Source organism: Akebia trifoliata, chromosome 4 (genome assembly GCF_017979445.1).
Source record: "Akebia trifoliata isolate Shusen 1 chromosome 4, ASM1797944v1, whole genome shotgun sequence".
Lineage (NCBI taxonomy): Eukaryota > Viridiplantae > Streptophyta > Magnoliopsida > Ranunculales > Lardizabalaceae > Akebia > Akebia trifoliata.
In genome coordinates this window covers 42,281,130-42,308,566 of record NC_141378.1, presented here as the reverse complement: position 1 = coordinate 42,308,566, position 27,437 = coordinate 42,281,130, and the positions used below count along the sequence as shown (strand labels likewise).

Here is a 27,437-nt window from a genome sequence, read left to right as displayed (position 1 = left end):
CACTTTAACAAACGTGTTTTGTCTTACATGGGTTAGAAGTTTCGGAATGGGCTGATTTTTGGTGAGGATGATCTCTATGGTGAGGAGATCATCCTCACCAAAAATCAGCTCATTCCAAAACTTCTAACCCCATCAAAAATGATTTACAAAAAATGGACGGTCCACGATTTTTCAACGTGTAAACATGGGGCTAAACATTTCGGAATGGGCTGATTTTTGGGGAGGATGATCTTCTAATCATAGAGATCATCCTCACCAAAAATCAGCCCATTCCAAAACTTCTAACCCATGTAGGACAAAAAACGTTTGTTAAAGTGTGTGGTAAAACTTAGGGTGCTGAACATTTCCAAATATTTTTGCCCATATAAGACAAAACACGTTGTAGCTTTATGTGTATATGGATCCAAATCCTATATATATATATATATATATATATATATATATAAATTTGAAAATTATTTTTATTTGGGTGATTTAAACACAACCCCCTATATTTTGCTGAATGTTAAAGATACCCTTTTGTTTTGAAACCAATGACATGCATCTTGACCTCAGTCTTTTAAATAGACTAATGGAAAAAGACTCAAATACCCTCAACTTTAATTTATAGATAAAAACCTAAATATTTTTTTTTCTCCAAGACCAATCATCTTCTAGCACTTCAACATCCAATATAATTTTAAACTATTCAACCTTATTTTCATCCATCATTTTCTATCATACTTCCTTTTGAAAAACATCTAAAATTTTTCTATCCAAAATTTTACCATTTTATATTACCTCAAAAATTATAACTTACTGAGATTTAAATGGTGAACACTTGAAATAGATGCAATTTTAAGACAGATGATGAGGGTAAGTTTTTATCTAAAGAGATCGAAGATGATTAATTTTAAAAAAAAGAAAAATCTAGATTTTTGACTAAAAATTAAAAATAAAGGCAGTTGAATATTTTTTTCTTAGTCTGTCATAATTTTCAAAATATAGGGGAATATATCTAATATTCAACAAAAACATAAAGGTACTGAACCACCTTGATAAAGAGATGCATGTCACCATTTTCAAAACATGAAGATATCTCTAATATTCAGTAAAATATAAGGGTATATCTAAATCACCCTTTTACTTTATGGTTATAATTTTTTTATATTAAAATAATGATCTTAGTTTAAATGTAAAAGTGGGGACACTGGTGGGAACCACAAAGTTGGTGGCGAGTTCTACTCCGACTTCTCTCATTGTAATAGTAAAGAAATGTGGACCTAAACACCACGTGGAGCTGGGAAATAATTCTCTAAACACCTAAACACCACGTGGCTTGTAACGAAGAGGGTTCCTACATATTTTGAAGCGGACTGCCCAGTTCAAAGTGAGCATGGGTGCGGAATGGAAAATGCTGAACTGACTTCTTGGACATTGTGCTCAACATACGTGGCAATGTAATTTATTGTTATATGCACGCTGCCCCATAGCACAGTGTCGGAGAAAGTCAGATTAGAACGACTCATTGGAAAATTTTGAGATTACGGACTGACAAACTAACTGAAAATGACTTTAATACCCTCATCTTCAATCCTATTAGTCCAAACCCACAACTTTTTTTTCTTATTTTTTTAACCTTTGAAAACAGTCATCACGTCTTCAAAACAAGTCAATTGCAACCATTTTATCTTCTTCAAACCTCAATGCTGTATAGGAATTTTGGTAAAGTAAGAAAGGAAAAACTAAAAACTAAAAAAGGTTAAATTTTTGGGTTGATAAATTAGGGTTTTTACAAAGGGTTAAGGCTAGGTCTAACATGATGGAAAAGCCCTTCATATTCTCATAAATTCAATCTACAACATCCCCAAAGAACCTATCTTGCTCAGGAGGTTTGAATGTACCTTGAGGTTGAAGACAAGACTGGTTTTTTGGAATAAAATCTGTGGTCTAAATAACTGCTCAACCTAGTTCTTGTAAGATCATTTGGAAATTAACAAGTACCTTTTTAGGGGTTATTTGTTTAGAAGTATTGGGTACCCTACCAGTTTTAGGCTACCCCTTATGGCCACTGCTACTGTTGTCAGTCATTGATTCATGCCCTTGGACGGCCATAATGTGCTTAATGTCAGAACCTAATATCAGGACCCCCCCAAGGTTGGGAGTAAGCAACAATGTGAGATTGGTTTGAATGTAGGTTCAAAGACAAGGAATCCCTAATAGTAAATTATAGTATTTTTGTTAAAATCCGTAATGATGAAGGTTCTATAATAGCTGCAAATTGCAGGTAGGGTAACTTGAATCTGTAACGACGAAGGTTCTATAATATTTGTAAGTAGGGTTAACGACATTAGGTCAGCATTTATTAGCCCAAAGAACTAAAAAATAAAAAACACAAATCATCTTTTGGGTTTGGCTTTCACAGTAATGGAGGAAGAAGCATCCCAAGGCCATGATCTATCTCTCTAATCTATAATAATCTTATTCTATTTGCAAAAATAAGGTTTATAATACAAACCAAAAGAACAAGGAAATAAAGAAGAACGAAATAAAGGATGCAAACCTGTTAGTTAGTGGATGTGTCAAGAAACAACTCTATGTTGGAAGCAGAAGCCTGATCAAAAATTATAAATTGAACTATCTTATGACCTGATGCACGTACGGGAGTGAGATTCCATAACAGAAATGGCATACTAGTTAGAAGCCATTCAAGAACAAAAAAAAAAAAACATGAGACAATAAAAAAAAGAACATTTCTTATCGAAGCTTTAAGTATCCTTCCTCCATACATGATAATAGAAGTTAAAAGGTGGAGATACAAAAGATTCTCCAGTGTATTTGAATAGATTTTGAGTCTACAAAAGTCCTCATTCATCTTTTTTTCTCTTATTTTACAGAGCTACACACTTTTTATACAGCTACATACAGACAGGTCAACTAATAAATGAATTGCATCTGACATTACATGTCAAAATAATGAACCACCAAACTATGATAAGAATTGCCTAAAGAAAATTCAAATAAAAAAAATGTGCATTAGGAACTTAATTTATCGCCATTTTAGCAGACCCATTTTTATCATATTATGAAGGGTAGCACAATAACTCACAGAAAATCACCAATCTTAACTACTTACGTCTTTCTTCCCGTCAGGACACATACTTTGTTAAGAAGGGAAAGCAAAGATCCTGTCTGCAATTTTTGACCGACAAAGTGGACATTCGGAACAAGCAAGCGAACAAGGTTTGCACACTGCACACAATACACCAATATGATTATTAACCTAGTAAGTATGAAAAAATTAGGCTTACTGATCAGGAAAAAATAATAATAATAATAATAATAAGCACTTAGTCCTTGTCTCACACACAAATTGAATTAACAAGCTGAACTAGTTAAGGAACATTTCAAAAAATAGAAGCATAAAGTAAATCAAAACTATTGGAATAGTAATATGAAAATTATGACCATTTATTCACATATTATTTTTCTTCAGTGTATCATGTACTACAATTTTCCCTCGCAACCAATTCTCCAAAAGTTTTTCCAGATTACATTATCAGCCATGCAATTTTAAAGATTATCAATTTTTCCCCAAGTCACAGAATTCGTTCCGGCTAGGATTGTGGATACAACAAACAAATGTTCTGGTTTTTTGAATTTTTTTTCATTGGGTTCAGCAAACTCAATATAACATTCAGGTGAAACCAACATGTGAAAATACAACATATTTGCTTGAGAAATTCAATTATGTCTCAGTGCAAGAGTCATCAATGATGAAAAGTCATTTCATTCTTTTCATCATTAACTAATCACCACCAAATGAGCATTTACTTTTTTAGCATGCTTTTTAGAATGTTTCATCTTGATGAGAGAAGTAGCTAAAGAGACTTCCCATTATGTCATTGTGCTATCATTCTCAAAGACATTCAATCTTTCTACATGCTATAGCTTTCCTTCAACGCAGGAGTACTCCTTGATGTAGAGTTATTTAGGCCCAGTGTGGATACACCTCTCCACGCAAGAGCAAAAGCTCAATCTCTCCCTGTAAAAGCAAAAAACCTCTCCTCGCAAGAGCAAAAATCTCTCCGTGCAAGAGCAAAAATCTATCCAAACATTTGCTAGCTCCCCGCAGGAGCAGAAATCGCCAAGAAGCTCTATCCAAACGCACTATTAATTCTTTTGGTAATCTTCTAATCACCATCAAATGAGCATTTACTTTTTTGCATGCCTTTTCAATTATAAATACTCAATTACGATTATTGCTTAATATAGAAATTAAACTTCATAAGGCAATGGGTTTTAGATGTGATACTTTCTTGGACATAAGTATGTTTTTGTTTCATTTTGTATTTCAATATGCAATACGTTTAAGTTTTAATGATTTTTCTATATACTTCATATAAAATGTCTGGATCATCATATTTACCTTGTTTCTGTACAACTTATAATTCTTTTAACATATGGTTGTACTTGTAACTTTCTTACTTGCTTGAATTATTGATGTAGGACATCTACATGAGGAAGACCAGAATTTTCAGACTGAGTTTACTCAGTCAAACCTAGTCAACTCGGGTTTGACCAGCCTGGTTTGGGTTGACCCAGTTGAGTCCATACTCAACCCAATTTGGATTTCAGTCCTATGTGTTTAGTCTATTTTAGTTTAAATAATTTAGAAATTGTTAGTTAGTTTTTATTTCAACCTTAGGAAGTTTCTATTTTGTTTAGGTTCTAATTTGTTTTCTAATTTCTATATTTGTTTTAATTTCGTTTTTATTTTTTAGGCTATTATTAGAAGTGGTTAGAAGTGTTTAAATTGAGTTTCTATTGATTCCCACACTTCTACTGCATCAATTATGCATATGCAAAAAATCAAACCAGTGAATCGAGAAAAAAAATTATCTCTACCAACCCGACGAATCGAGTTTGTCCTAGAGTGGCGAACCAAGAAAGACAAACCCCTATTCAAATTGAGCGAACCAATGAACTAGTTAACCTAGAACTTTTGTCTATAGAAACGAAAAACGATGGGATATCCTTTTATCTCTTCTTTGAGAGAGTATATGTTTTAGGAGGTTCCATGTCGCAAGAATTTTCTCTAATAGGATATCCAACACCTTATCGTGGACCCACATGGAGATGAGTCGAGGGGATCATCCTTACAAAACATCAGCTAATTTTGACATTTGAAGCCCTATATAAAGTGAAGCTAGGAGTTAAAAATATTCAATACTGTCTATCCTAATTAACTTTAAGACCATATTAGATAGGGCTAGATATTGAACAATGAACTTGTTTTGGGAGAAGACAATCACTTGACTATGAAGAACAACCTCACCAAGCACGTAGCACCTTTCGAGCTCACTGACAACATGATTTTCGATGCCACCCCTTTATAGACCATATAAAAATTGAGCCTGATTAATGATTTCTCGCACGTGCGTGAGAAATTTTTAATCACGGGCCAAGCTCATAAGTAACCAACATGGGGTTTCAAGCCACGATGAAAAAAAAATGCAACAATGCGCCTAAGCCCATAAAGGGTGAGCAAAATATTCATGGAAGCAGTAGGATGGGTTCACCATATCGCATTTTTTGGGCCATTGGGTTATTGAGTCTTCAATGGTCCCTGGGTATGTGAAAAGGCTAAGATCACTTACAACAAAAATGTCGGCATGGGAGAAGCAGTGTTGCAGTTGGTGCTTCAAAGCATACTTTGCATAAACGAGAATTTGCATCGCCATTCTCAGGGGATTCAAGCTGCTTTTCCTTCTCTTGCATCTGGGCCTGAAACAAGTGGATAACAAATAGATCTACTCAAATGAAGAAGGCATATTCAAAAAACAACAAACTCAGAGTGTAACAGAGATTAATACATAATCCTTAATATCTTTTCTTACTAACTATATACATTTCATTTTCAGTCTTTTCTTATCTTCTAGAGCCCATGACTTGTACCTCAGAGCACATTCTCTGTGATGATGTCACAAATCTTTTTCACATGCCCAAACAATCTCAAATGACTTTGCTTTATTTTGTCTTCCTATGGAGCTGTACCTGAATTTCCTTAAAACATTTTCATGTATGATTATGTCATTCCTAGTCTTGTCACTCATCCATCTTGTTGTCTTAATCTCCCCTACACTCTTTGAGTGTGTAGTTTTTTGACAATCCAACAGTCATAAGGTATGGCAGGTCATATTGCTGTGTAAAATTTTCCCATAGTTTGAGCAGGACACATCGATCACATATCCCTCCAGAAGTGCTCCTCTACTTCATTCACCCAAAACAAATTCTATAAATCACATCCTCACCTTTATTTATAGTTGAGCCTAAATAACGGAAGTAGTCTCTTTGAGATTTGTTTGTCCATCGATCTTAACAATTGCTTCACCTCTATAAGAATCCTGACTAAAATTGCACTGCATATATGTCTTGGTCCTACTCTTCTTAAAACCCTTTAATTTGTATTGTATCCATCCATAGTTCAAGTTCAGAATTTCCCCATCTAGTTTCATGAAGAAACTCTACACCATCTTCTTGAATAAGAAATTAATTCCTCCACAAATAGTTCAAAAGGACATGGGCTGTGTAGATCCTTGGTGCAAACCTAATTTAACTAAAAAAATCTGTCTCACCACCAACAATTTAAACACCAACTACAAGTCAGACTCCATATCAATTTTTATGTACTTTATCATACGTTTTTCAAAGCCGACAAAATTATTTACGTGTTTTACTTCTTCTATCAAAATTTCTCCATAAACTGTCTAAGTCTCAAAAATTAATCTTCCTTGCATTAAACCTACTTAGTTGTTTCTTATTTTAACCCTTTCTCTATCACTCTCTCCCATAATTTCATAGTGTGTAGCACATCAACTTTACAGTCCCTCCTAATTTCTCTTCTTCTTGTTTTTGGGAATTTTTTCTATTTGTTTATTTGTTAGAAGTGTTTTTTCGCAAAGCTTCCACCATACACTTTGATGCTTATGCCTCAAGGCTCTGGGTAGTGAACCACCTCGCCTTACGCCTTAGAATTTAAAAAAACTGCCGAGTGTGAATAAATTAATTTATATTATATAGGAAAGTGTTGACCCATCAAAAGGATTCTTAATAATAATAATTAAGGTTTAAAATCTCCTCTAAAGGCAATGTTTCGGTCAAGAGAAAAAACCAAGACAGTTATGATTGAAACATTCCAGAACATTCTGAGACAATATGAAACAACCAATGTTTCAAGGCCAAAGATCAGAATCAGAAATTGGAGAAAAACAATTGATCAAAATTAAAAGCTAAGATGAGATGGACAATACAATGCATCTTTACCTAATAATTATAGCAAAAAATTTGAATATTATGAACTTAACATGATAAATTGAACACATGAAAATGTTAGATATAAATTTTTACCTTCAGGGGAACAACCAACTGTTCTAGCTGGGAACAATCATTAACCGGTTTCGTACTCTCTGAAACTTGAATTTCTTTAAGGGGAACGTCTCTATTGTCCTCCGCATCCGTCTTCAGATCATTTACAAGGTCTATTCCATTACTAGACCTCTCATAAATATCAGACTCTATGATGGCTTCCCGCTCTTTCTTCAGCTTGGCAACAAGAACCCACATGTTTGCCAATTCATTTTCCAAAGCCTCCTCTCTTTTCTTTGCCTCGTCAGCCTTCTTCCTATATCCATCTTCTAGAAGTTCCTTTTCAGCTAAAGCAGCTTCAAGAGCCGCCTCCCTTTGTTTTCTTGCTTGCAACTCCATCTTCATATCATCTTGATCAAGATTCCAATACTCAGCATCATAATGGACAGTGCCAGCAATATCGCTACCCCTGCTAGTTATCCGACTTTTTCTCCCAAGCTTCATATTATCGCTCTTGATTTCAGAATATTTTCGGATGGTACCATTAGCACCAGTTTGCATGCCAGGATTTCTTGAATATGCCATTTCTTGAGCAGCCAACAATTCTTTTGCTTGCCTGGCATTTTGTAATGAAAGCTTGGTGATTTCACCAGCCAAAATTTTCAGCTCAGCAGCAGCAGCAGATGCCAATTCCTTTGCATAAGAAGCTTCTTCGGCCAATTTTTGATTCTGTACATGTAGTCCACTGTTCTCCTCTAAAAGCTGAACATGTTCTAGCTTTAGTTCCTCATTCTCAATCTCCTGTTGGAACAATAAATAACAACATTGAGGCAAGACATGACAGCCCATAGCTTTAGTTGCTAGTCCCAAGGTGCAGAGAGAGAGAGAGAGAGATTGAAATATGCCTCTCCTGTTATGTTATTTCAAATAATAAAAAATGTAATAAATATTGCCTATGAACATGAACACTATTTTCCAAAAAAAAATTGGACACATGCTGACACACCTTTACAAACAAACTCAACTGAAATAGACCTATGGTTATGTCCAATATATGTATGGGTGGCATTCGCAGGCCCTAAAAAGAGCCAAACATTTTTTAAATGTATGAGTTAGAAGTTTCAGAATGGGCTCATTTTTTGTGAGGAGATCATCCTCACCAAAAATCAGGCCATTCCAAAACTTCTAACCCCATCAAAAGTGGTTTATAAAAATAGGATGGTTCACGACTCCTCAACTTGTAAACTAGGGTTAGAAGTTTCGGAATGAGTTGATTTTTGGTGAGGATGATCTCTTCATCATAGAGAACATCCTCACCAAAACTTCTGACCCCTATTCTGAAAATGTTTGGCTCTCTTTAGGACCTCTGAACGCTTCCCTATATATATATTAAAAAAAAGTAATAAATGTTGTCGATGCAACATGAGCACTCTATTTTTGGAGAATGTTTTGGTATAGGGCATTCATGGCAATGATAATGATGATGACATCAACAATGATGATGATCCATTCAAATGCTAGAAGATCATCATAGCAATCACCTGAGATTGGATTTTCCTTTTCAATTCATTAATGTATTCTCCAGAAACATGCTTATCAGAAGATGATGGTGATTTATCACCCATGAAAAACGCCAACTGCTGCTGCAGGAGTAATAATTTCTCTTGCAATTCTTCATTCTCTGAACACTACAAGCAGAAACAAATAACCCAACATTGTAAAACACAAAGGTAAAAAAAGTTGGGGTGAAAGCCAGCCCTTTTTTGTATTAAAAAAAAATCCAATTATTTACTGGGTAACATAAAAAACAATACTTCTCACAAATATAAGATGTTATGGAAAATAGCCAAGAAGAGATGAAATGCAAATAAACAACCTTATTCTGCAGCTGTTCCTGAAGAACGCGATTATCTGCTGATTTTATCTGCATTCATTAGATCACATGGTTTAACCAAAAGATGAATAAGAATAATTATTTTATAAATGGAAGCTTCGTTCAGATCTAGATATCAAATGTTATGCATGTAATATAAAGCAGTACACGCTTTTACAACGTCTAAAGAAAAAGATAAATGATTAAAGAACAAAAAAGTCACCTCTAGCTCAAAATCCTTCTCATCACACCGAGTCATCAATTTCATGAGCTTCTGTTGGGCAAAAGAACTCAAGTTAGTTGCTGATGACAACTAAAAATGATTAGTTCCTTCAATCATGGTTTACAGAGTTCCGTATCACCTCAGAATCAGTTTTGGCCAAGACCACAACGAAACATTGAACCCAAAAATGCAATGTTTCATGTGTCGGTCAAGACATTCTTAGTTTTTCCTGACCAAGATATTGGCTTGAGGCGAGATTTTTAACTCTTTTGCTTTCATGAATAAGAAGAAAATAAACAGAAATCATGAAGATGAGAAAAACCAAAATACCTGCTGCATATCAACCAATGACACGTTAGCTGTTGAAGCCTCACCACTCTCAATGATGCGTTGCTCTAAAAAACTCATTTGCCTCCTTTTTTCTTGAATCTCATGTTCCAAGTTCTGAATCTGTTATTTCAAAAAGCATCCACCAATGGTACATCAACCAAAAATCGAAAAAAAAAAAAAAAAAGTAGGAAAGACTTCATTACAAGATATAGATAATGCAAATGAATCGATGCTCAATGCAGAGGAAAATACCTCCCCCTAGTACACAATCATATATAAATAAAACCCTTCCCGAAATTAACGATCCAATTGAGAGCAAATCGGAAGTATTGATCCCATCAATCAAACAATGAGAAAAAAATTCGTCAAAAGGATCAAGAATGTTAATCATGCTCCCAAAATTTGCAATGTACATTGTTGCGTAATACTCAACCACATTTGAATGTTAATATTTAGAAGAGAGGAAACCATACTTGTGTCTGGGAACCATCGGGATCATTTTTAGATTGCTCTAGTAAGCGCTTGAGGGTACTGGTGCTAAAAGCAATCTCTCCTGCAAGCATCTTAACCTGTTCAACAAGTAGATCCATCTGATCCGACATTGTCATCCCAGCCTACATTCCAAAAAAGATATGCTTTAACAGTGTACTATAACAAGAAAGCATTCAAAAATCAAAACTATAACTTAATTTCAGCCTAATAAATCATACTCAGGATTTTCTACACAGCCACCCTTACTAACAAGCTTCAAAAATAACTAGGCAAAAAGGTCATAAATACATATAAAGGAAAATGAAAAAAAGATACGTATAGAAGTGCATGAAAATGAAAAAAAAAAAAACATAAACATTAGAAAACTTATGCATCATGTTAAAATTTTAATACAATACATGTTTTTGTTTACAGTACCTCAACTATTAAAGTGCCTAAGCACGATCAGTTCTGTTTAGTGCAGTTGAGGGCACTAATGGCATTACCATAGTATAAATACATTATCAAACAAATAAACTTGGTAGCCTTAAAATATTGGTTGGACATAATTATTAAGAAATGGACAATAAAACATACTGTTGGTAATCTGGCAACACTGGCAGTCCCACTGATAAGCTCACCCGCTTGAGTTTCCCCTGTAACTGATCTACTGACTGGTGATTGATCTTCACTCCAGTTGCTCGAAGATCTTGTGTGTTTAACATCATAAGAATGTTCTGATGGAGCTGAGAGAGCAGAAGATGGGGACTCTTTCCGGTCCTCACATTCTATAAGTACTGGAGAGCCTTCACGTAAAACATCCAACTTCTGACAAAAAATAGAATGGAAGGGGACTATCAAAACAATGTCCTCCTGATTGAAATAGGACAAATTACCACTAGGGAAAAAAATGGTTTGGAAAAGATGTACTTTTTTTCTATAACGTAGGGTATAAATGATAAAGAAATTTTTGAAAGAGAGATTCTATTAATACACCCATTTTTACTTAAAACACACCAAAATATATATAGATATTTAATTTCATATGGATTGGTGTGTTGTGAGTAAAAGTGGGTGTGCCAGTAGAATCTCTCTTCTCAATTGAAATAGAATAATCTGGCAGTTCACATATGCACCCACAACATAATGTATGCATGGCATAAGGAAGCTTATTTATTTCTGACTATAGTTAGCAAATCTCCATTCAAACATTGTCTGTTTCAAATAGAGCATTTGTAGCACTAATGCAATTGTGGATGTGTAGATGTACTCCTTAAACATTTGTAGCACTAATTTAGCTAAAATATATTGAAAAAAAATATATGCTAAAATAGATGAGATTGCCAAAATGGGGTTGCCTCTCAGACGTACATTCCTAAGTTTTATTTTAAATAATTAAAAACAATTTGTGCACATTTCTTTCAATCTATGCAACAAGGACATGGAACTTGGTATATTTAGCTACATTAATATGTATTGGCACAGAATTGTTTTGACCGTCTCTTGTCTGCATTATTAAATATTCAAATATTTAAGAGATCATACAGATTGAAATTAAAAGAGAAGTATATGCATCTAAAATTCATGACCAAAGAGAACAACTAAAAAACTTACATCGTCTTCACCATGTGAACAGCGCTGTTGATGACTAGGTATTTCACTCAAACATCCAGGAATCGTATTCTTTGAAGAAACAAGTATGAGCTTGGTTAACCTCTGGATTCTACTCATGAGAGCTGCTTTTGCTTCCTCTTCTTCCTCCAACCTTGACTGCATTTTCACTTGACCCTCTTCTAACTATTCAAACAACACCCAAAAAAAAAAAAAAACAGAAAGAAACGCTCAATGCCATAAGCTAAGTCTAAGAAAACTTTGAATTTAATTGCCGAAAATAAAATAAAAATACTGAAGAAGAAACCTTTTGTCTCAAGCTAATGATCTCCTCGTGATTGACACCAACAACCATCCCCTGCTTAAACTGGTCCAGTTCTTGTTTGAGGATTGAAATTTCGCTTTGATATTTCTTAATCAATGACTTCTCATCAATAATCTGGAATTCAAAGATTTCGAAAAAACGGAGTAAATACAATCTTCAATTTTGACTAGTGCAAATTTCTTGTTGATAACCTCATCATAAAAAATATAATCAGTTACTTTATTGCGTGAAGCAAAGATTTCCACTCGCTTTGCCCTACTCGCAAACTTCAATGTATTGTGAGTTTCCTCCATATTGCTTGATGCAGGTGTAACTGTGCATATGAGCTGTAGAAGATCCACTAGTGAAAATACTTTACGATAATGCAAAATATGTAGGAATACACATAATGCAAGGAGCTGTGCATATGAGCTGTAGAAGATCCACTAGTGAAAATACTTTACGATAATGCAAAATATGTAGGAATACACATAATGCAAGGACCAATCCATAAAGAAAATAGGAAAATGTATGATGTTACAATAGTACAGAATAACAGCGTACTTTCTTGTACGTATGCAGAAGTTGTGATTTTCCAAGAAAAATAGAACATGTGATATCGAACCATTGTTCGCTAAAACATAAATTGTTGTTGCACCACCAAACTCACCGATACGTGTCCATGGCCACTCAATGAGGATTGTAGAAGACGAGTAAGCTTAGAATCACGGAATGGAACATGAGATGCTTTCGCCTCACTCAGCTTGCTAATCACCTTCAAATTTGAAGCTTACATTCAGTTTATGCTTTTGACGAAGAAATGAATATCCATGCAGAAATTTAACTATTTGGTACGAAGACTGCACACAACCTATTCATTCTAAACGGTACATTTGCTTTGTATAAAAAGGTGGAAAAGGGATATGAACAGCTTAAATTCAGGAAACAAAACACGTCCTCAACAAGTAAAACTGCGCAAAAATGCATAAACCACTAAATGGAGCATGAAATCATGTGTTAGGCTCTTAGAATCTCGGCCTCAAGGTATATTTCGGTCAGTTGCACTAAAAAAGAAGGATGTTTCCTAGGCCATAATACAATTTACCAAAACAAACTTCCGATGCTATGTTCAAGTCATCCTCGAGACATCTCGGCCGAGACTTTCCAAGACGGCACAAGATTTTGAGCCATTCTTGAACATCAAATTCGACAGTAATTGAGGCCATGTTGTAGCCAAGCTAACCAACTAAAAGATCAACTCTCTTTCAATAAATATAGAGTGACGTATATAAACAAAAGAAAACAAGAAATTAGACCAAATAAATGTTATTGGCAGAAATTTTCACATGATTATTAAAGCAAATAGTTGATAGCACTTACAGTTCCAAGAGTTAAAAGACTTTTGTTTATGTATGATCCTTCCTTTCTCCTTAGTCCTGTTGTTTCGGTTTTAGAACTCTCAGATCCTGCTAGATCAATCAAATTCTATAGGGAAAAAAGGGTAAAATGGGCAATCAGTGAGAGAAATTAGATAAATTTATAAAAGAAGAATGGTTCTTGCATACAAGTTGGGAGAATATCACTCCATCATATTCATCACCATGGGCACTACTTTCAACCATCTGTGAGACAAAACAAAAGGATAGGATTAGAGAGAGAAAGATAACAAACGAGAATGAATAAGCAATGCCATGAACTTAAAAAGAACTCATCTTTGGAATTTTTAGGCAATGCCATGAAATTAAAAGAAGTGTGGAATGGTACAATTTTTATCTTTGGAATTTGAATTTATGAAGAATTCAAAACACTATTTCTCTTCTCCTTACTAGCATCATTGGATTCCTTAAAATCCCACACAGCCATAAATAAAAGAATTTGGGTCTCGAATCGACAAGGTACTTCCATCATAAGATCCCTATATAAGGTTTTAAACAATATGCTTATTGTTTATGGCCCTTCTTATGATAGCCCTTTTGAGTAGGAATCTAGGATTCCAAAGTTACTTTTCTAATATGAATCGGTTCTCTGGATAACATTCTTAAACCTGGTCAGTTGAGAACAAGGAAGACGATCATCGGCTATTTCAATGCGCTAAGCAAGTGGCGCAATTCTATATTGTACCATTTGCATATGTTATTTGGAGTTCCGTTTTTCTCTCAGTTCAGGGTTGGTTAGATGATGCCCAATTCTATCTTGGAGGTTTGCCATAGTTGGTCCTGCCATGCCTTTTTCTGCAAAGGTGTCTTCTTTGGAAGATGATCCTATTGTGTTTTGTTTAAGAATTTGTAAAGAACAAAATCAGAACGTATTTGACACTAAGGAAGAAGACAAATCAGACTATCATTACAAACAGTAGAGTATTAATATTCAAGTAGTTTTCTTTGTCCAAAAAATGAAGGGTTTGGTTTCAGATGGGACATCATTATTAACAAAGATCTACATTTCTTCCTTTCTTTTTTATTTTCTTGATTTAGCCTAGGTAGGTAATTTCGCCCTCCTAGAAGATGAAGTGTTTTGTAATTGTTTTTGCAATTTCTAACAAATCCATATACTAGTCAAAAAAAAAAAAGTGGTCCCCGAAGGTGAAAAAAATAATAATAACTAGGATAATTGGCAAACGAACAACCACAATAAAATTAAATAGCAAGGAAATTTCGGTAGTAAAACAAACAAGATTGCAGCACACTTCTACATGCAGTAATAAATCAATATATGAAAAGACAAACCAAAATGATGTAGATAAATTGTAGAACATAAATAAATCAGTTCTAACAGTAAAACATGCATACACACATAAATATGCGTTCTCATGACTTTTCAAGCCTTGTCCAACTTATTTGGAGATATCTATAGGAATTTTATTCCAACATTCATTATTCAGCCATCAAATCCTCAATCAATGAATATGCCTCCAAATCCTTTCTCACTACCTCGACGATCTACATCCCTTTTGTCCTTCCCCTCCTTTGAGGCCCTTCCACCTTCACCATTGCTCCTTAAACATCAAATCACACAAAATGTGTGATATTGAAACATGCATCAAGTGATGAGTGCATTTTTTTTTTTTAAATGTTATATTCACATGATTTTTTATTTTAATTTAATAAATCACCCAAAATCAGGCAAGGGTTTTGGGAAACCTATGGTTCCCTAAATTAATTCAGTTGTCCACAAACTGATGTAGTCTCGTAACTACATCACTTAAACTGCAATGATTAATTGCATCTATAGAGATGAAGCATGATAACTTAAGCAATAGAAGTCAATTACAGTCCAAAAAAAGAGAAGGAAAACACTAATGATTCACTAACAAATCATGGCAAAGCCATAAAATAGAATACTTAATTCCACTCTAATCAATTAACAAAACAAAACATTAGACTTCTGTGTTAAAAAGTATGTACCAGCGTGAATATGGTGTGACTACGGCTACTCAATAAGTTAAAATTGTTTGAACCAATGTGACGATGCTCTGCCATCATAAACATCTCCAGTTAGAAATTGTAATAGTAAAGCTTCCACATGCCGAAGACAGGCACCAATATAAGAACATATGTAACGAAGCAGTAAGTACCTTCTCCGGCAGCAACGAAAGACAATGCATGCCCAGGCGATAAAACTACTTCTTCCTTTATGCCCTCAACATAAGTGCCCTACAAAACTTTTACCTTACACAATTAATATCCCAAACACAATGTAATCTAATAGAAAAATGTATTTCTCAAGATAAAAGGACACAAGAAAGGGAAAGGCTGTAATCACATTAATAACATCAATAACTTGCTACTAGCAAAAGAAGTACAGATCACATTAATGGCCTAACAAATGGAACTAATGCAAATGACAAGGGAATTGGTCTCAGATATATACACCAAGAGACATACGTTCATGAAAAATATAAAAAAATATACATATGTTCACAAGCCACAACCATATCAAGTATTGACATTATCTTTCCAAGAGAAAAGATAGAAACAGGGCATTTCATAATCAATTCCAAAGGGATGAAGAGGAAGAGAGGATTGAAGAAGATAAAAATGAACAAGAGCTAGAATGCATATGCAAATTGCAACTCCGTATAATAAGGACACGACCCTTTTAGGAATTTTTTCTTGTAGACATGTATCGACAAATGGACACATCCTAACACATGTCGTAACAAATAAGGTGGTGTCACCCTTTATTTTAACGTTTTCTGTTACAGTTATCTGAAAGATGGTTGGTGCAATCCATCCTCCACACACTAATAGATTAACTCACTAAACACAAGCATGGATTCATACTAAAAATCTACATCTTTCTTTTCTGGAAAGGTTTATAATATCATTTTAAAGAAGATGGTCGAGATGACCATCAGAAATTACAAGAGTACATGAAATTAAACCCCTCAATTAGAAGCTACCTCCCATCTTGTTCAGTTATGTTGTATATAAATATTTTCTTTTGCTCTTCATACCTTTCTTTTTCTTATTTTTATTTTTGAAAAATAATTTCTTCGGTAAATATAGCTAAATTTGATATTATCATGCATGTGTATGAATGTGCCAATGTGTGGGCTTTCCAAAAGTTGCAGTGTCAGACACCTCATAAGTCATACCACATTGGACACAGACACGCACATCCATGTCCTGGTTATATAGCTGTAAACTAATTAACAGGAACACTCATAGGTCACAGATTCAAAAGTCGCAAGAAGGTAGGCTACAAACCTGTGCATCTTCTCTAACACGCAAATTCTGCCCTGTTGGATCAAGCAAATCGTTTATCACCTGAGCCAACACAAGAAAAACTCGTTGAAAATGTCTCAACAATTGGATCAGAATGAAGATCAGAAAAAGTTTAAGTATTTTATATCAGATCACTTTCACCAAGGAAAAGTTTTAAAAAAAATGTCTAACCAAATGAAAAGAATACTCAAATCTAAATAATATACAGAAGTTACAAGCAAGAAAGGAAATGTTAAACATGCACACAAGTGCACGTGCACGCGCACGCGCATACACATAGCTCTGGAATATAATGCTCTCAGAAAGACAGGAAATCATTGTATATGGATACTAGATACAACTTTGAGAGTGCAAGACAAAAGAAAGACAAGAATCTCCAAATAAAGAATTACAAACAGTAAAACCTTTTCTATTGCTACATGTATTAACTATTTCTAAGTACATGACTACTGACCTCATTGTAGATTTCAAGATATGACACACGAAGTAAGAACTCTCTTCCTGGAGTCTGCAGGAAATCATCATAATTATGTCACCCATAAATTAACAGTTTAAGGATGGAATTATTTGTTCAGATATGCATGTCTGTGTTAACATAAATAAAGAATGCAAAGATTTGTATTGCATAACAAAGCCAGGAATTAATGGAAACACATGTTACCAGCCAGATAAATCCTAGAGTTGGTGTTTCAAATAAGTTAGGAAAAATAATTAGGATAGATGATTTACAGATTAATGTTACAAATTTTATGGATGCTCTTACATCTTGGATTATGCTGAACACATCCTTGATGGCTAATGGTATAATACCTGGAGAGTTTTGATCTCCCTGCAAAGAGTAAATGGGAAAAGAGTCAAACAAGATAAAAGAAAAAATGTGCACGAAATATTGCCATCATACTGCATTTCGTTATTTCTTCTAGGGTAATAGAAACATGAAGCATATAGAAATGCAAATAGTAAAGGCAAGCAAACACTTTTTTGAAGTCAGCAGATTAACCATTACTTGTGTATTTTTTCCAGAAATTCATAGTTATAAATAGGGACACATACTGAAAAAGCACAACCAATCCAAAATGTGCCCAATATCAACCCGGAATTATATAAAAATAAAAATAAAATAAAAAATCACCAATCATAAAAAAGCAAGAATAGGAATAAGGCTGACACCTTCTGGAACAGCCAACATAAAGTGCAGAAAAAGAGAATGATCTAGAAAGGAGAAGCAGGTCAACTTGCTTTCGAACACAATTTAACTTTGGAATAGAATCTTATTTGACATAAGATTCTATTCCAAATTACTACTCTGCAATCAAATAAAGGTGATAGCAACCAAATGTTTAAGTCATAATAGACAATTTATATCACACCTATCATGGTTAACCTGCTCATGGTCAAACTAAGGTAATTATGAAAACTGAAGGTGCCACCTTAGTAAGTTGAAAATGAAAACACTAATAATATCATCCAGTCAAATGGGAGGTATGAGAGTAGGAGAAAGTCGCACAGAATCCGAGACGATGATCATTTGGGATCATTCTAACTGAAGCACACTCCAGCAAGCAGCAAGAATATAGATCCGAACATTTGACTCGAAATGCACAAATTAGATAATGGTATTCCCAAAGATGGGTGAAGAACCAAAAATAACTCGTTTCCCAAAAAATAGAAACCCCCCTGGTGCACAATGATTGTTGATTGTATGTGGCCTGACTTTCCGTGGATTGATCTGGCAGTTAAAGTGCAGCACACTGGTTGAGGATGCATGAAACCTAACATTCCGTGGAAATCACGAAAAAATGAAAGAAAAAAAAGTTTCAACGCAGACATGTGTTGGAACCCCCAAAATGATAATAAGCAAAAATAAGTGTTACAATCATACTCACAAGGTTTTTTTTTTTTTTTTTTTTTCAAAAGTCACATTTAAAACACGTTTTGTACCTCTAACGATTAAAATGATAAAGATACGTATTCTATTAAAATAAATTATAGGTCTATGTTTTTAATTTTTTTTCAAAAGTGAGTTATTTTCTTCTAAAGATAATTTGATGATTAGATTTTTTAGCCTCATAACATGCATAATTACATGTGGAAACATATTATCATGCATAGATATTCAATAGTGTTTGCTTTTTTTTTGGGTAAAAAAAATATATTGAAAACTTAGAATAAATGTCTAATGTGTGTGTGTGTGTGTATATTATTGTTTTTTACTAGTTTCTAATATATATTGTATCATTTCTTTCCCCATTTTTTCAGAGTTTTCCCTTGCCATTTTAAACCCATTTTCCGGACTAGGTGACAATGGTTACAATCAAGACCTCTTAGCTATAAATAGACGAGCAACGAAGGAAAATGTACAGAATTCATGCTATCTTGCGCTGAAACTATGACAAAATCATTTCTAATTTAATTGTCTGAGTGTAATCTCAGGTACCACCACTCATTCGCCTAGAAACAGAGAATCACCTAATTCAAGGAGATGTGGAATAAGGTGTTGAACCAAAATTTGTATCTAAACGAGGTTTTATGCCCCCTAAACTCCCCTCCCTCAAATAAACATAAATAAATAAAGAAGTGTGAATGCCTAAGGAAGGAGGCATTTTTGGGTAGGTGACCATAGGGATTTGGTGTTGAAGAGTCCACTTCTTGGAGGAAAGCAATCTTGATTCTCGAGTATAGGACTAGTACCTTGGAATGGAAAATGGTGAAATGTGTCAACTATGGTTGTGGTGTTAAGCATTCACCCAAATATTTATAGTTCAATAAGGGGCTACACTTCAAAGGGAATAAAAAGGATGAGGTCCCGTTTTGAGAAGATTGGTTATGTAGAGGTCCTTCACAGAATCAAGATCTTGTTTCCTTTTGCACTATCATTGAGGAGAAAACTAATTAGTAAAGGATTTTATGATATGGTTTAGAAATGAGATACTATGGGATTTCTGACTCAAGGGAAAGCTCAATGACTTTAGACCACATTGATAGTTTGCCAACTCTTCGCCATGAACATGGACAAATGGTTGGGGTTGTAGAATCGCAATGGAACGTTCTTTTTAAGATCATTTTTCTTTGGCTTTATACATTGTTCCTAATTCTGCCTTTCCTGCTTTGGTATTTTTAAATTGAAAATTCCATCAAAAAATTATAAGAGTCAGACATGTACGTAGTTGTAATCACAACAGGATCATTGGCGATTTTATGTCTAGAGGAAAGTCAATTATCCATCTCTTGATCATTATTATGTTGCAAGGATTGTTTGAGTTACCGTTTAAGTTCTATTGACATATGTCGGACCCTATCAAAATATGTGCTAAATCTCTTTCAACAATTGCATGTTTTGGCCTTTTTCTTTCAGATGGCAGATAATGCTACCCTTTGCGGTTTGTTAGGACCTTGGGTCTAAACTTTTTAAAAGAACGTTGAGTAGTTGTTCTTCAAGTATCTTGTATTTCAGGTGGGATTTTATCATAAAAGGAGCTGTATACTCAGTTTCAGGGTCCTAGTGCTTATTAGAGGAGTTGGGTAGCTCACAAGTTTTCTCTGTTCTTGCTCTTCCTATTCTGTTGGTTGAAGGTAAGTTTCCTCAATCTCCTTAGCAAAACAGAACCATAACTTAATACATGTAGTACTCTTCATGTTCAATTTATCTTCTCTATAAAAAATTATTTCCCCAATGTTCCAATAAGTAAAGAAATAACTTCATAATAAATGTGAGAACCAATGGAGATCAAGTCAAAGTCAATATCATGACACAACTCATTGTAAAGAGGCTTGATTCTAATAAGCAAGAACAATCAGCTCTTCTAGAAGTCCCATTACAACTTATTACGGTTTTAATTTTTAAAAGATCTTGGCTTACAATTTCTTAAGACTTGAGTAAAACCACCAAGAGAAAACACATCATGGTGAATTAGAGACTTACATGCATCGTGTGTGTCTTTCCACTACTAGTAACACCATAGGCAAAAACAGTCCCTGCAATGTAAAATGCATGGTTTCAGTGAAGATATATCATCCAATGAGGACTACGAATTGAATTAGAAACTAGAGGATCAGATTCAATTACCATTCACACCCTCCATTGCAGCCTTGATCACAGGCCGTGCAGCTACATCGTACACTGTCTGTGAAGTTGTCGAAGGTCCAAATACTCTATCTGTAACAAGCAACATCATATAAATAATTACAAAAGAAGCGGCATTTGCAATAAACATATTACCAGCAAATATGAAACCAAAATGAAAAATGGCTGAAATCTACTGTCTTATACAACATTCATCTAAGCAATCATACAATAGCAAATAAATAAGATAATAATCTAGATTTTTTATTTTTTTTTTGGCCACGGGTTATTTATTTGTGTTTTATCTGAGCCGTTAGATTAGGATTTAATCCAATGGTCAGGATAAGTCCTTTTGTGGGAGCCCTATAAATAATAATGTTATGGGATGTTCTAATTAGATTCAGGTTTTCTTCTTATAGGTTTTGAGAGATACAGGGAGAGTAGTGTACAAGGGTTTCAGGGATTGGGTTTGGGATTGAAACCTTGGGTATCTTTGTACTATTCTCTTTGTTTTTTTTTCTCAGAAGAAGATTGGATCTATGCGTGGATGTAGGCATCATTGCCAAACCACATAAATCTTGATGTTCTATTTTCTTTGTATTCGTATTGAACATGTATCTCCAAATTCGCAGCACCACGCAATCTAGAATTGGATCATTGTTTGAATTTCAATGAAAATATTTCAAATTCTAAATTTAGAAACTATACCAAATGCATAAGCAGTAGCTGGATTATATTCGCTCCTAACAATTTTATCCTCGTCTGGATACCAAGCAATCTCATCTCCACGTTGAAATTCCCGCTCACTACAACCACAAATCCCCAAATTGACAATTAAACAATTCAAACTAACACAAAATTCAACCCTAAGTCCCCAAAATTTTCAATCTCATTACCCACACAGATCTACATTCATACCTTAAAGGCCTAAATCGAACTGTAACTGAAATGCTTTCTCCTGATCTTGGCGCATCTATCGGATCCCCAGTGAGCTCCTCATCTAAAGAAGCAAATCCAACAGAAATACAACTCTCATTGCCTCTCGAATCAAAGTACATTGGATCGCTAGAACTGCGATTAGGCGTCATGGATCTGTTAGTGATTTGATTACTGGATTCATAGATCGATGAAGCCGAAGAAGAACAAGAACGAGGGATGATTTTTCCATTATTGATGATCGATGAAGACGAAGAAGATGAAGATGAGAATGGACTCGAAGATTTTCGAGTTGAGAAGGGAGAGCTGCTTCGTCCTCTTGACGAAGAAGCCGCCATTGATGATCGATCGAGCCAGCTAGCGAGCTAATTCGCTCGATTCTTCCTCTCTAAGCGAAGAACGACAAATTAAAGTAGTTGAAGAAACTTCTTTTTTATTTTTTATTTTTAAAGAAAATATTTGAAGAGAGACTTGATGTTGCCTTCTCTTTAAGACAAGGAGAAAGAGACGCAGAAGAGAGACTCGATCGACGACCACAAGTGAAATAGTGAGAGTTTGAAATGGAAGGATTTTTTAAATTTTTTTAAAATTTAACTATTATTTAAAGAATATTTTTATTAAAAATGAGAACTTATATTGGCACTCCAACTTCCATACATTACATCCCAATTAAATTTTTAATAAAGAATAGATTACCGTTTATAATGCTGAACATGACGAAATTACGAGTTGGGTACACCGATCATTTTAATTCCCCAAACGTGTTTTCATCACTTTATTACCATCGATATCGTCACTTCTCAGTCTTTCACCAATGAGTTTCCCAACAATCTCACCTAAAAACATGTTTTGAAAATTAAAATGAATTGTGTATCAATATCGGAATTTAGACATAATGGGGTATGTCTAAATCGACACGATATTGTAAACCTTAGTTGTGGACTCTCCCGTTCAATTCCTGAAAAATTCGTAATTTTTTTTTCTTTTTTTATGAAAGCACTAATCTCCGGATTATTGAATTATTATGAATAATTCACAAATTTTAAGTTTGAAAAGAGTAAAACACATTTTTTACAAATTTTTATACAACTCAGTGAAAAAAAATATTACTATAACTTATTGTATGTTGGAAAGTGTAAATTTGTAAGTTGTTACATGTAACACAAGTCGAATTTAAAGCGGCCATGCTTTAAAATTTGGGTGGAATTCACCTTTTTACATGACAAATGTCTATTTTATCTTTAAAAATATAATGACATGACCCTCTACATTTATTTGAGATTACACTTTAATTTTTAAACTGATGATTTGTCCCTTAACTTCGATCTTCTTTTAAAAATCAATGGAACAATACTCTCAGTGTCCTCATTATCACCACTATCATTATTACCATCACCATTAACATCACCATCACTATCATAAGGCTGAATTTTTTAAATGATAACACACGTATAAAGTATATGCTGCATATTTTCCATTTATCAAATTTTTGATCGGATTTTTCACGAAATAAATTTTTGTCGTATTACGAATTACTAACAAGGGTTGTGGGTAATGATATTTAATGTTTTTTTCATTTTGCGTAATTTTTATTAGCATATTAGGAAAAAAGTTCTCATATGAAAACACTAGTTTTCATTTTAAATAGTGGGGGTTATTTTTTTAATTAGGTATAACAAACAATTTTAGTAATTGGGTTGTAATAAGTAAAAGCTGGAGTGCCAATAGTATCTCTTTAAAAAATTAATAAAATCCAAGCTCAAATGAGGATTGGGGCTCTCCATCAAACGAACGGCTGATGTAGAAGCATGTTCTCTAGAGATACCAAAATACGTGGTTTGAGGTTTGAAAAGTCTAAAAGACTTGATGATGTGGCCCATTTTGGCTGACGTGGGTTGAAGGACTTTTGAGATAATTAGACCTGTAGAAACCGCTCCCCCTTTAAACTAATTTTAAATATTAACTTAAACGAGCGGGAACAATAATGGTCTCGCTTGCTAAATTTGCAAGAAAGGTTGGAAAATCTAATTTTGATACCGACGTCGGTGTCTAAAGTTTGATATCGATATCCAACATAGCACATGGGAAACCATCTTTCTTTTCCGGGTCACAAGTTATTCAACAAAAGGTGTGGAGACCATTCTTGCCACACTAAGAGATAAGGACACCTGTCCTTAAGTATTGGTGGGCCCCAAATCGAAATATCAATCTGGAATGAGTGAATCAACACTTTTCGATAGATGCCAATCTGAAACTATTAAGAGCGTAAGATGGACATTTAACAAAGTACAATTCAACAACTTCATAGGGTGGAGAACAAGAAGTATAATTATGCCATCTTCATAGAGGTCGTTCGGTTTTTAACCAAATGAGGTATTGGATATGAAAGGGACTTGATTTGAGCAAAGATTAGCTAAATGTCAAGTTAGTAAATGAATAGGTTAAAATGGGATGTCATTTTGGCAAAATAATGACTTGGAACTCAGTATTCACACTTGAATAATGCAAAAAAAATTAAATATGATCTGAACTCTCTCATGTGTTAAATCTTTCATTTAATGTCAAATTTATAAGTACTTATCAAATATTGAAATGGGTGTGATATTCTCTGACTCACTCACCCTAAACAGTGAATCACACTAACTTAACAAAAAATATGTTGAAACTCTACTAATTAAATTTAAGTATCAACATTAATAAGACATGGACACAAACTGTAAGGGAGGATCAAGTAACCTCCGTCCAACTCACCCCCAACTGAAATACACTTGGACCAACCATATGGTGACACCTATCTATGGGTTTGAACAATAAAAACCCCTCTCAAAGACTGAAGATGGGTTGAAGAAATCATTCTCGAGAAACCTGAAGAAAACACCCTTTGCATTTTTCGTTATCCACCTTCTTCTCCATTAATTGGACTCATTTCTTTCTTACTCATCTTGATCAACTTATTAATAAAATCTTCAGATGATTTTTGGCAATCACCACACCAACACCTCTTCCTTTTACCTTCTCACATTCTATCTTTCTGAGATATTAAATTCATTTGGAGGAGTGAAAGTGCCTCCACAAAAGGAAAACACCAGACTCATGATTGAGTCTCTCTATCAAATTGGTCGTTGGGATGGTGGAAATCTCAAGAAAAAATTTATCTTAGGAAAATTGTGCAATTCCCTATAAATCTAATACGAATCTCAAGGAAATATATACATTTCCTCGCATCCTAACCATATACTCTTATGGAATGTGTCGAGAATAGAAAAGTCTTAAAATAAACATAAGAAAAGATAATTGCTATTGACACCCCAACTTTTACTTATTACACCCCAATTTCTTTAATTATTTATCACCACGCAATTATAAATTAAACAAACTTTTTAAAAGTTACAAAGGTTTGGCTCAAATTATAATCTCAACATTACGAACAAAACATATAATACGTTGAAACAATTTCAATAGTTGTTTACAGTTATGTTTAGACTTATTGAAAACGCCCTCGATTCGCGTGGGCAGATCCGCCTTTTTGATGTTTTAGGAATTGCCACCTAATTTTACGATTTAGGAACCGAAACATGATTCAAAATAGATGAAAAGTATTGATTTACAAAAACAATGGGTCTGGAGATCATGTTACGAGATTAGAAGGTGTTAGAAACCAATCACATCCGGCAAATGCCGGTATCTACTTTTTTCAAAGATTTTTTACATTGCAAAAAATGACAAAAAAATTAAAATAAAAAATATTACTTTTATTACATGGGTGATTGCGACAGTTGATTCCCTAAGAACTTGCGGAGAGCGTTCCTCGTGTGAGTCTTCCTATTTTTGTCTCGATAATTAAATCCGCTTCCAATCTTCGAAATAAGGTATATTCTTTTTAGATCTGAATATTTTCTCTTTTTTTTATGTTATGAGGGTTTTAGGTGTTTTTTTATGATTTCCAAGTGTATTTTGAGTAAAAAATGGGGTTTGAGTGTTAGGTAGAGACTTGGGACTTTAGATTTAAGATTTTGTGATGGCTGGGGAGAGTTTTTGACCTCTATTTCCTAGGGTTCTTCTTGACCTGCGAGTTTAGACTATGGAAGCTCCTTTTTATAGAATTTTTTTTAGAGATTTTCAGTTTGACTTGGTCTCTTTAAGTTGTTTACTTAGGGTTTAATTAGGGTTTTAATTCTTACATACAATGAAGATTTTTTAATTTTTTGGAGAACCCCCCTAATTATATTTTTAATTATTTGGGACCCTAGATGAAGGGGTCTTTTATAAATATCATGTAAGTCCCACTTAAATAAATGGGCCACCACTTAAAATTTGACCTGTCAGCTTGATTGATTGATTTTATTTGTTCAAATTTTTAATTCAATTTATTAAAATTTCACTTTATGTTAATTATTATTTTAATTATTAATTTCAAAATTTTAAAATTTTAGGGTTGGAAAATTATCGTTTTGCCCTCAAAGAGGATTTTTTTGTTGAGAAGTTGATTTTCGATGTTTTGAAATATTTTGAAATCGGTATTTCGTAAGAAATTCAATGAGTATCAATTTGTGTCACTTACGGGTTTTTGGCATAAAATGATTGTGTGCCCTATGAGGGCATTTTCGTAATTTTATCAAATCTTGTGAAAATTGGCGAAACAGTTTATTTGATTTTAGTGTGTTGTTTTATCTATTTGAAAGGATTTTCCTAAGCGTAATGTAGACTTTAAGGATGTTTTGATGTCAGGGATCTTTTGATAATTTGATCATTTTTTTATGATTTTTCTCGTAAAGCTTCTTTTTGTATGAAGAATGATGATTTCTATGTTTTTGGTCATATTTGCCTAGCGTAACATGATTTTAAAGTTTTGCTTGCTTGAGATACCTCATCCAAATTTCTGAAACATATCTAATAACAAATACAAAACATTAGAATATTCATCCATCATTGAGAACCGTCACAATCGGGTTGACGAGTTGATTAATCAGGCGAGTGCGAAAATGGGGTGTCTACACTAACATAAAATTTTAAACCCCAAAAATAAAAATCTAGCAAAAAAAGAGCATGTTGCTACGGTGTCAATAGTAGCTCTTTAAGAAAAAGTAGGGAAAAAAGGAATTTGACTACTAAGACAAGGCCCATTTTCTAGGATGGGAGTTGAAAAAACTAATATTTATGTTAAATTAGAATCACAACATTATATGTTTTTCTAATAGGCAATTTACATTTTTGGGGGAGGGGGGGTAAGATTGAGGTACCTGGAATACCTAGCTAATTCTCAAGGAATTTAGGAGGGAAGGCTTTAAAGGAAATGAGGGAAAGAAGTAGAGAAAAAAATAAGGTAAGGAGTAGAATTTTGGAGGAAAGATTTGAAAGGGAAGGAAAGAAATTGAGAGGGAAATAGATTTTGTAGTTTGAAGAAAATATTTAGAGGGAAGGGAAAACTATGAGGGAAATAAATTTTGGAGGGAAAGTAGAAGAAAGATAGGTGGGAAAAACAACTTTGGATGATAAAGCAAAGAAACATGTTTTTGAGATAAGATGAGAATTTAAAAAAAAATATATTTGAG

At 34.0% G+C, this 27,437-nt stretch overlaps 1 protein-coding gene across 4 annotated transcripts; it reads right to left on the bottom strand.

Annotated features, from left to right (window-relative positions):
• Positions 1-2,777: 2,777 nt before the first annotated feature.
• LOC147405070 (kinesin-like protein KIN-7D, mitochondrial) lies at positions 2,778-22,342 on the bottom strand. Of its 4 annotated transcripts, none has more exons than XM_086441187.1 (24): positions 21,868-22,342; positions 21,658-21,755; positions 20,953-21,042; positions 20,809-20,861; positions 17,650-17,715; positions 17,341-17,394; positions 16,869-16,928; positions 15,734-15,812; positions 15,564-15,631; positions 13,725-13,781; positions 13,540-13,644; positions 12,830-12,934; positions 12,399-12,506; positions 12,163-12,294; positions 11,859-12,041; positions 10,842-11,069; positions 10,247-10,387; positions 9,774-9,893; positions 9,444-9,497; positions 9,224-9,271; positions 8,889-9,035; positions 7,390-8,148; positions 5,640-5,766; positions 2,778-3,231 (listed from the first exon to the last, which is right to left on the bottom strand). In XM_086441187.1, the coding sequence occupies exons 1-24, from the start codon at positions 22,221-22,223 to the stop codon at positions 3,146-3,148; spliced, it is 3,324 nt and encodes a 1,107-aa protein (XP_086297313.1). In that variant the 5' UTR covers positions 22,224-22,342; the 3' UTR covers positions 2,778-3,145. The 4 variants fall into 4 exon arrangements, with proteins under 4 accessions (XP_086297313.1, XP_086297311.1, XP_086297312.1 ...); XM_086441185.1 differs by having other exon boundaries at positions 10,842-11,072; positions 21,868-22,341; XM_086441186.1 differs by having other exon boundaries at positions 9,444-9,494; positions 10,842-11,072; positions 21,868-22,341.
• Positions 22,343-27,437: the final 5,095 nt, after the last annotated feature.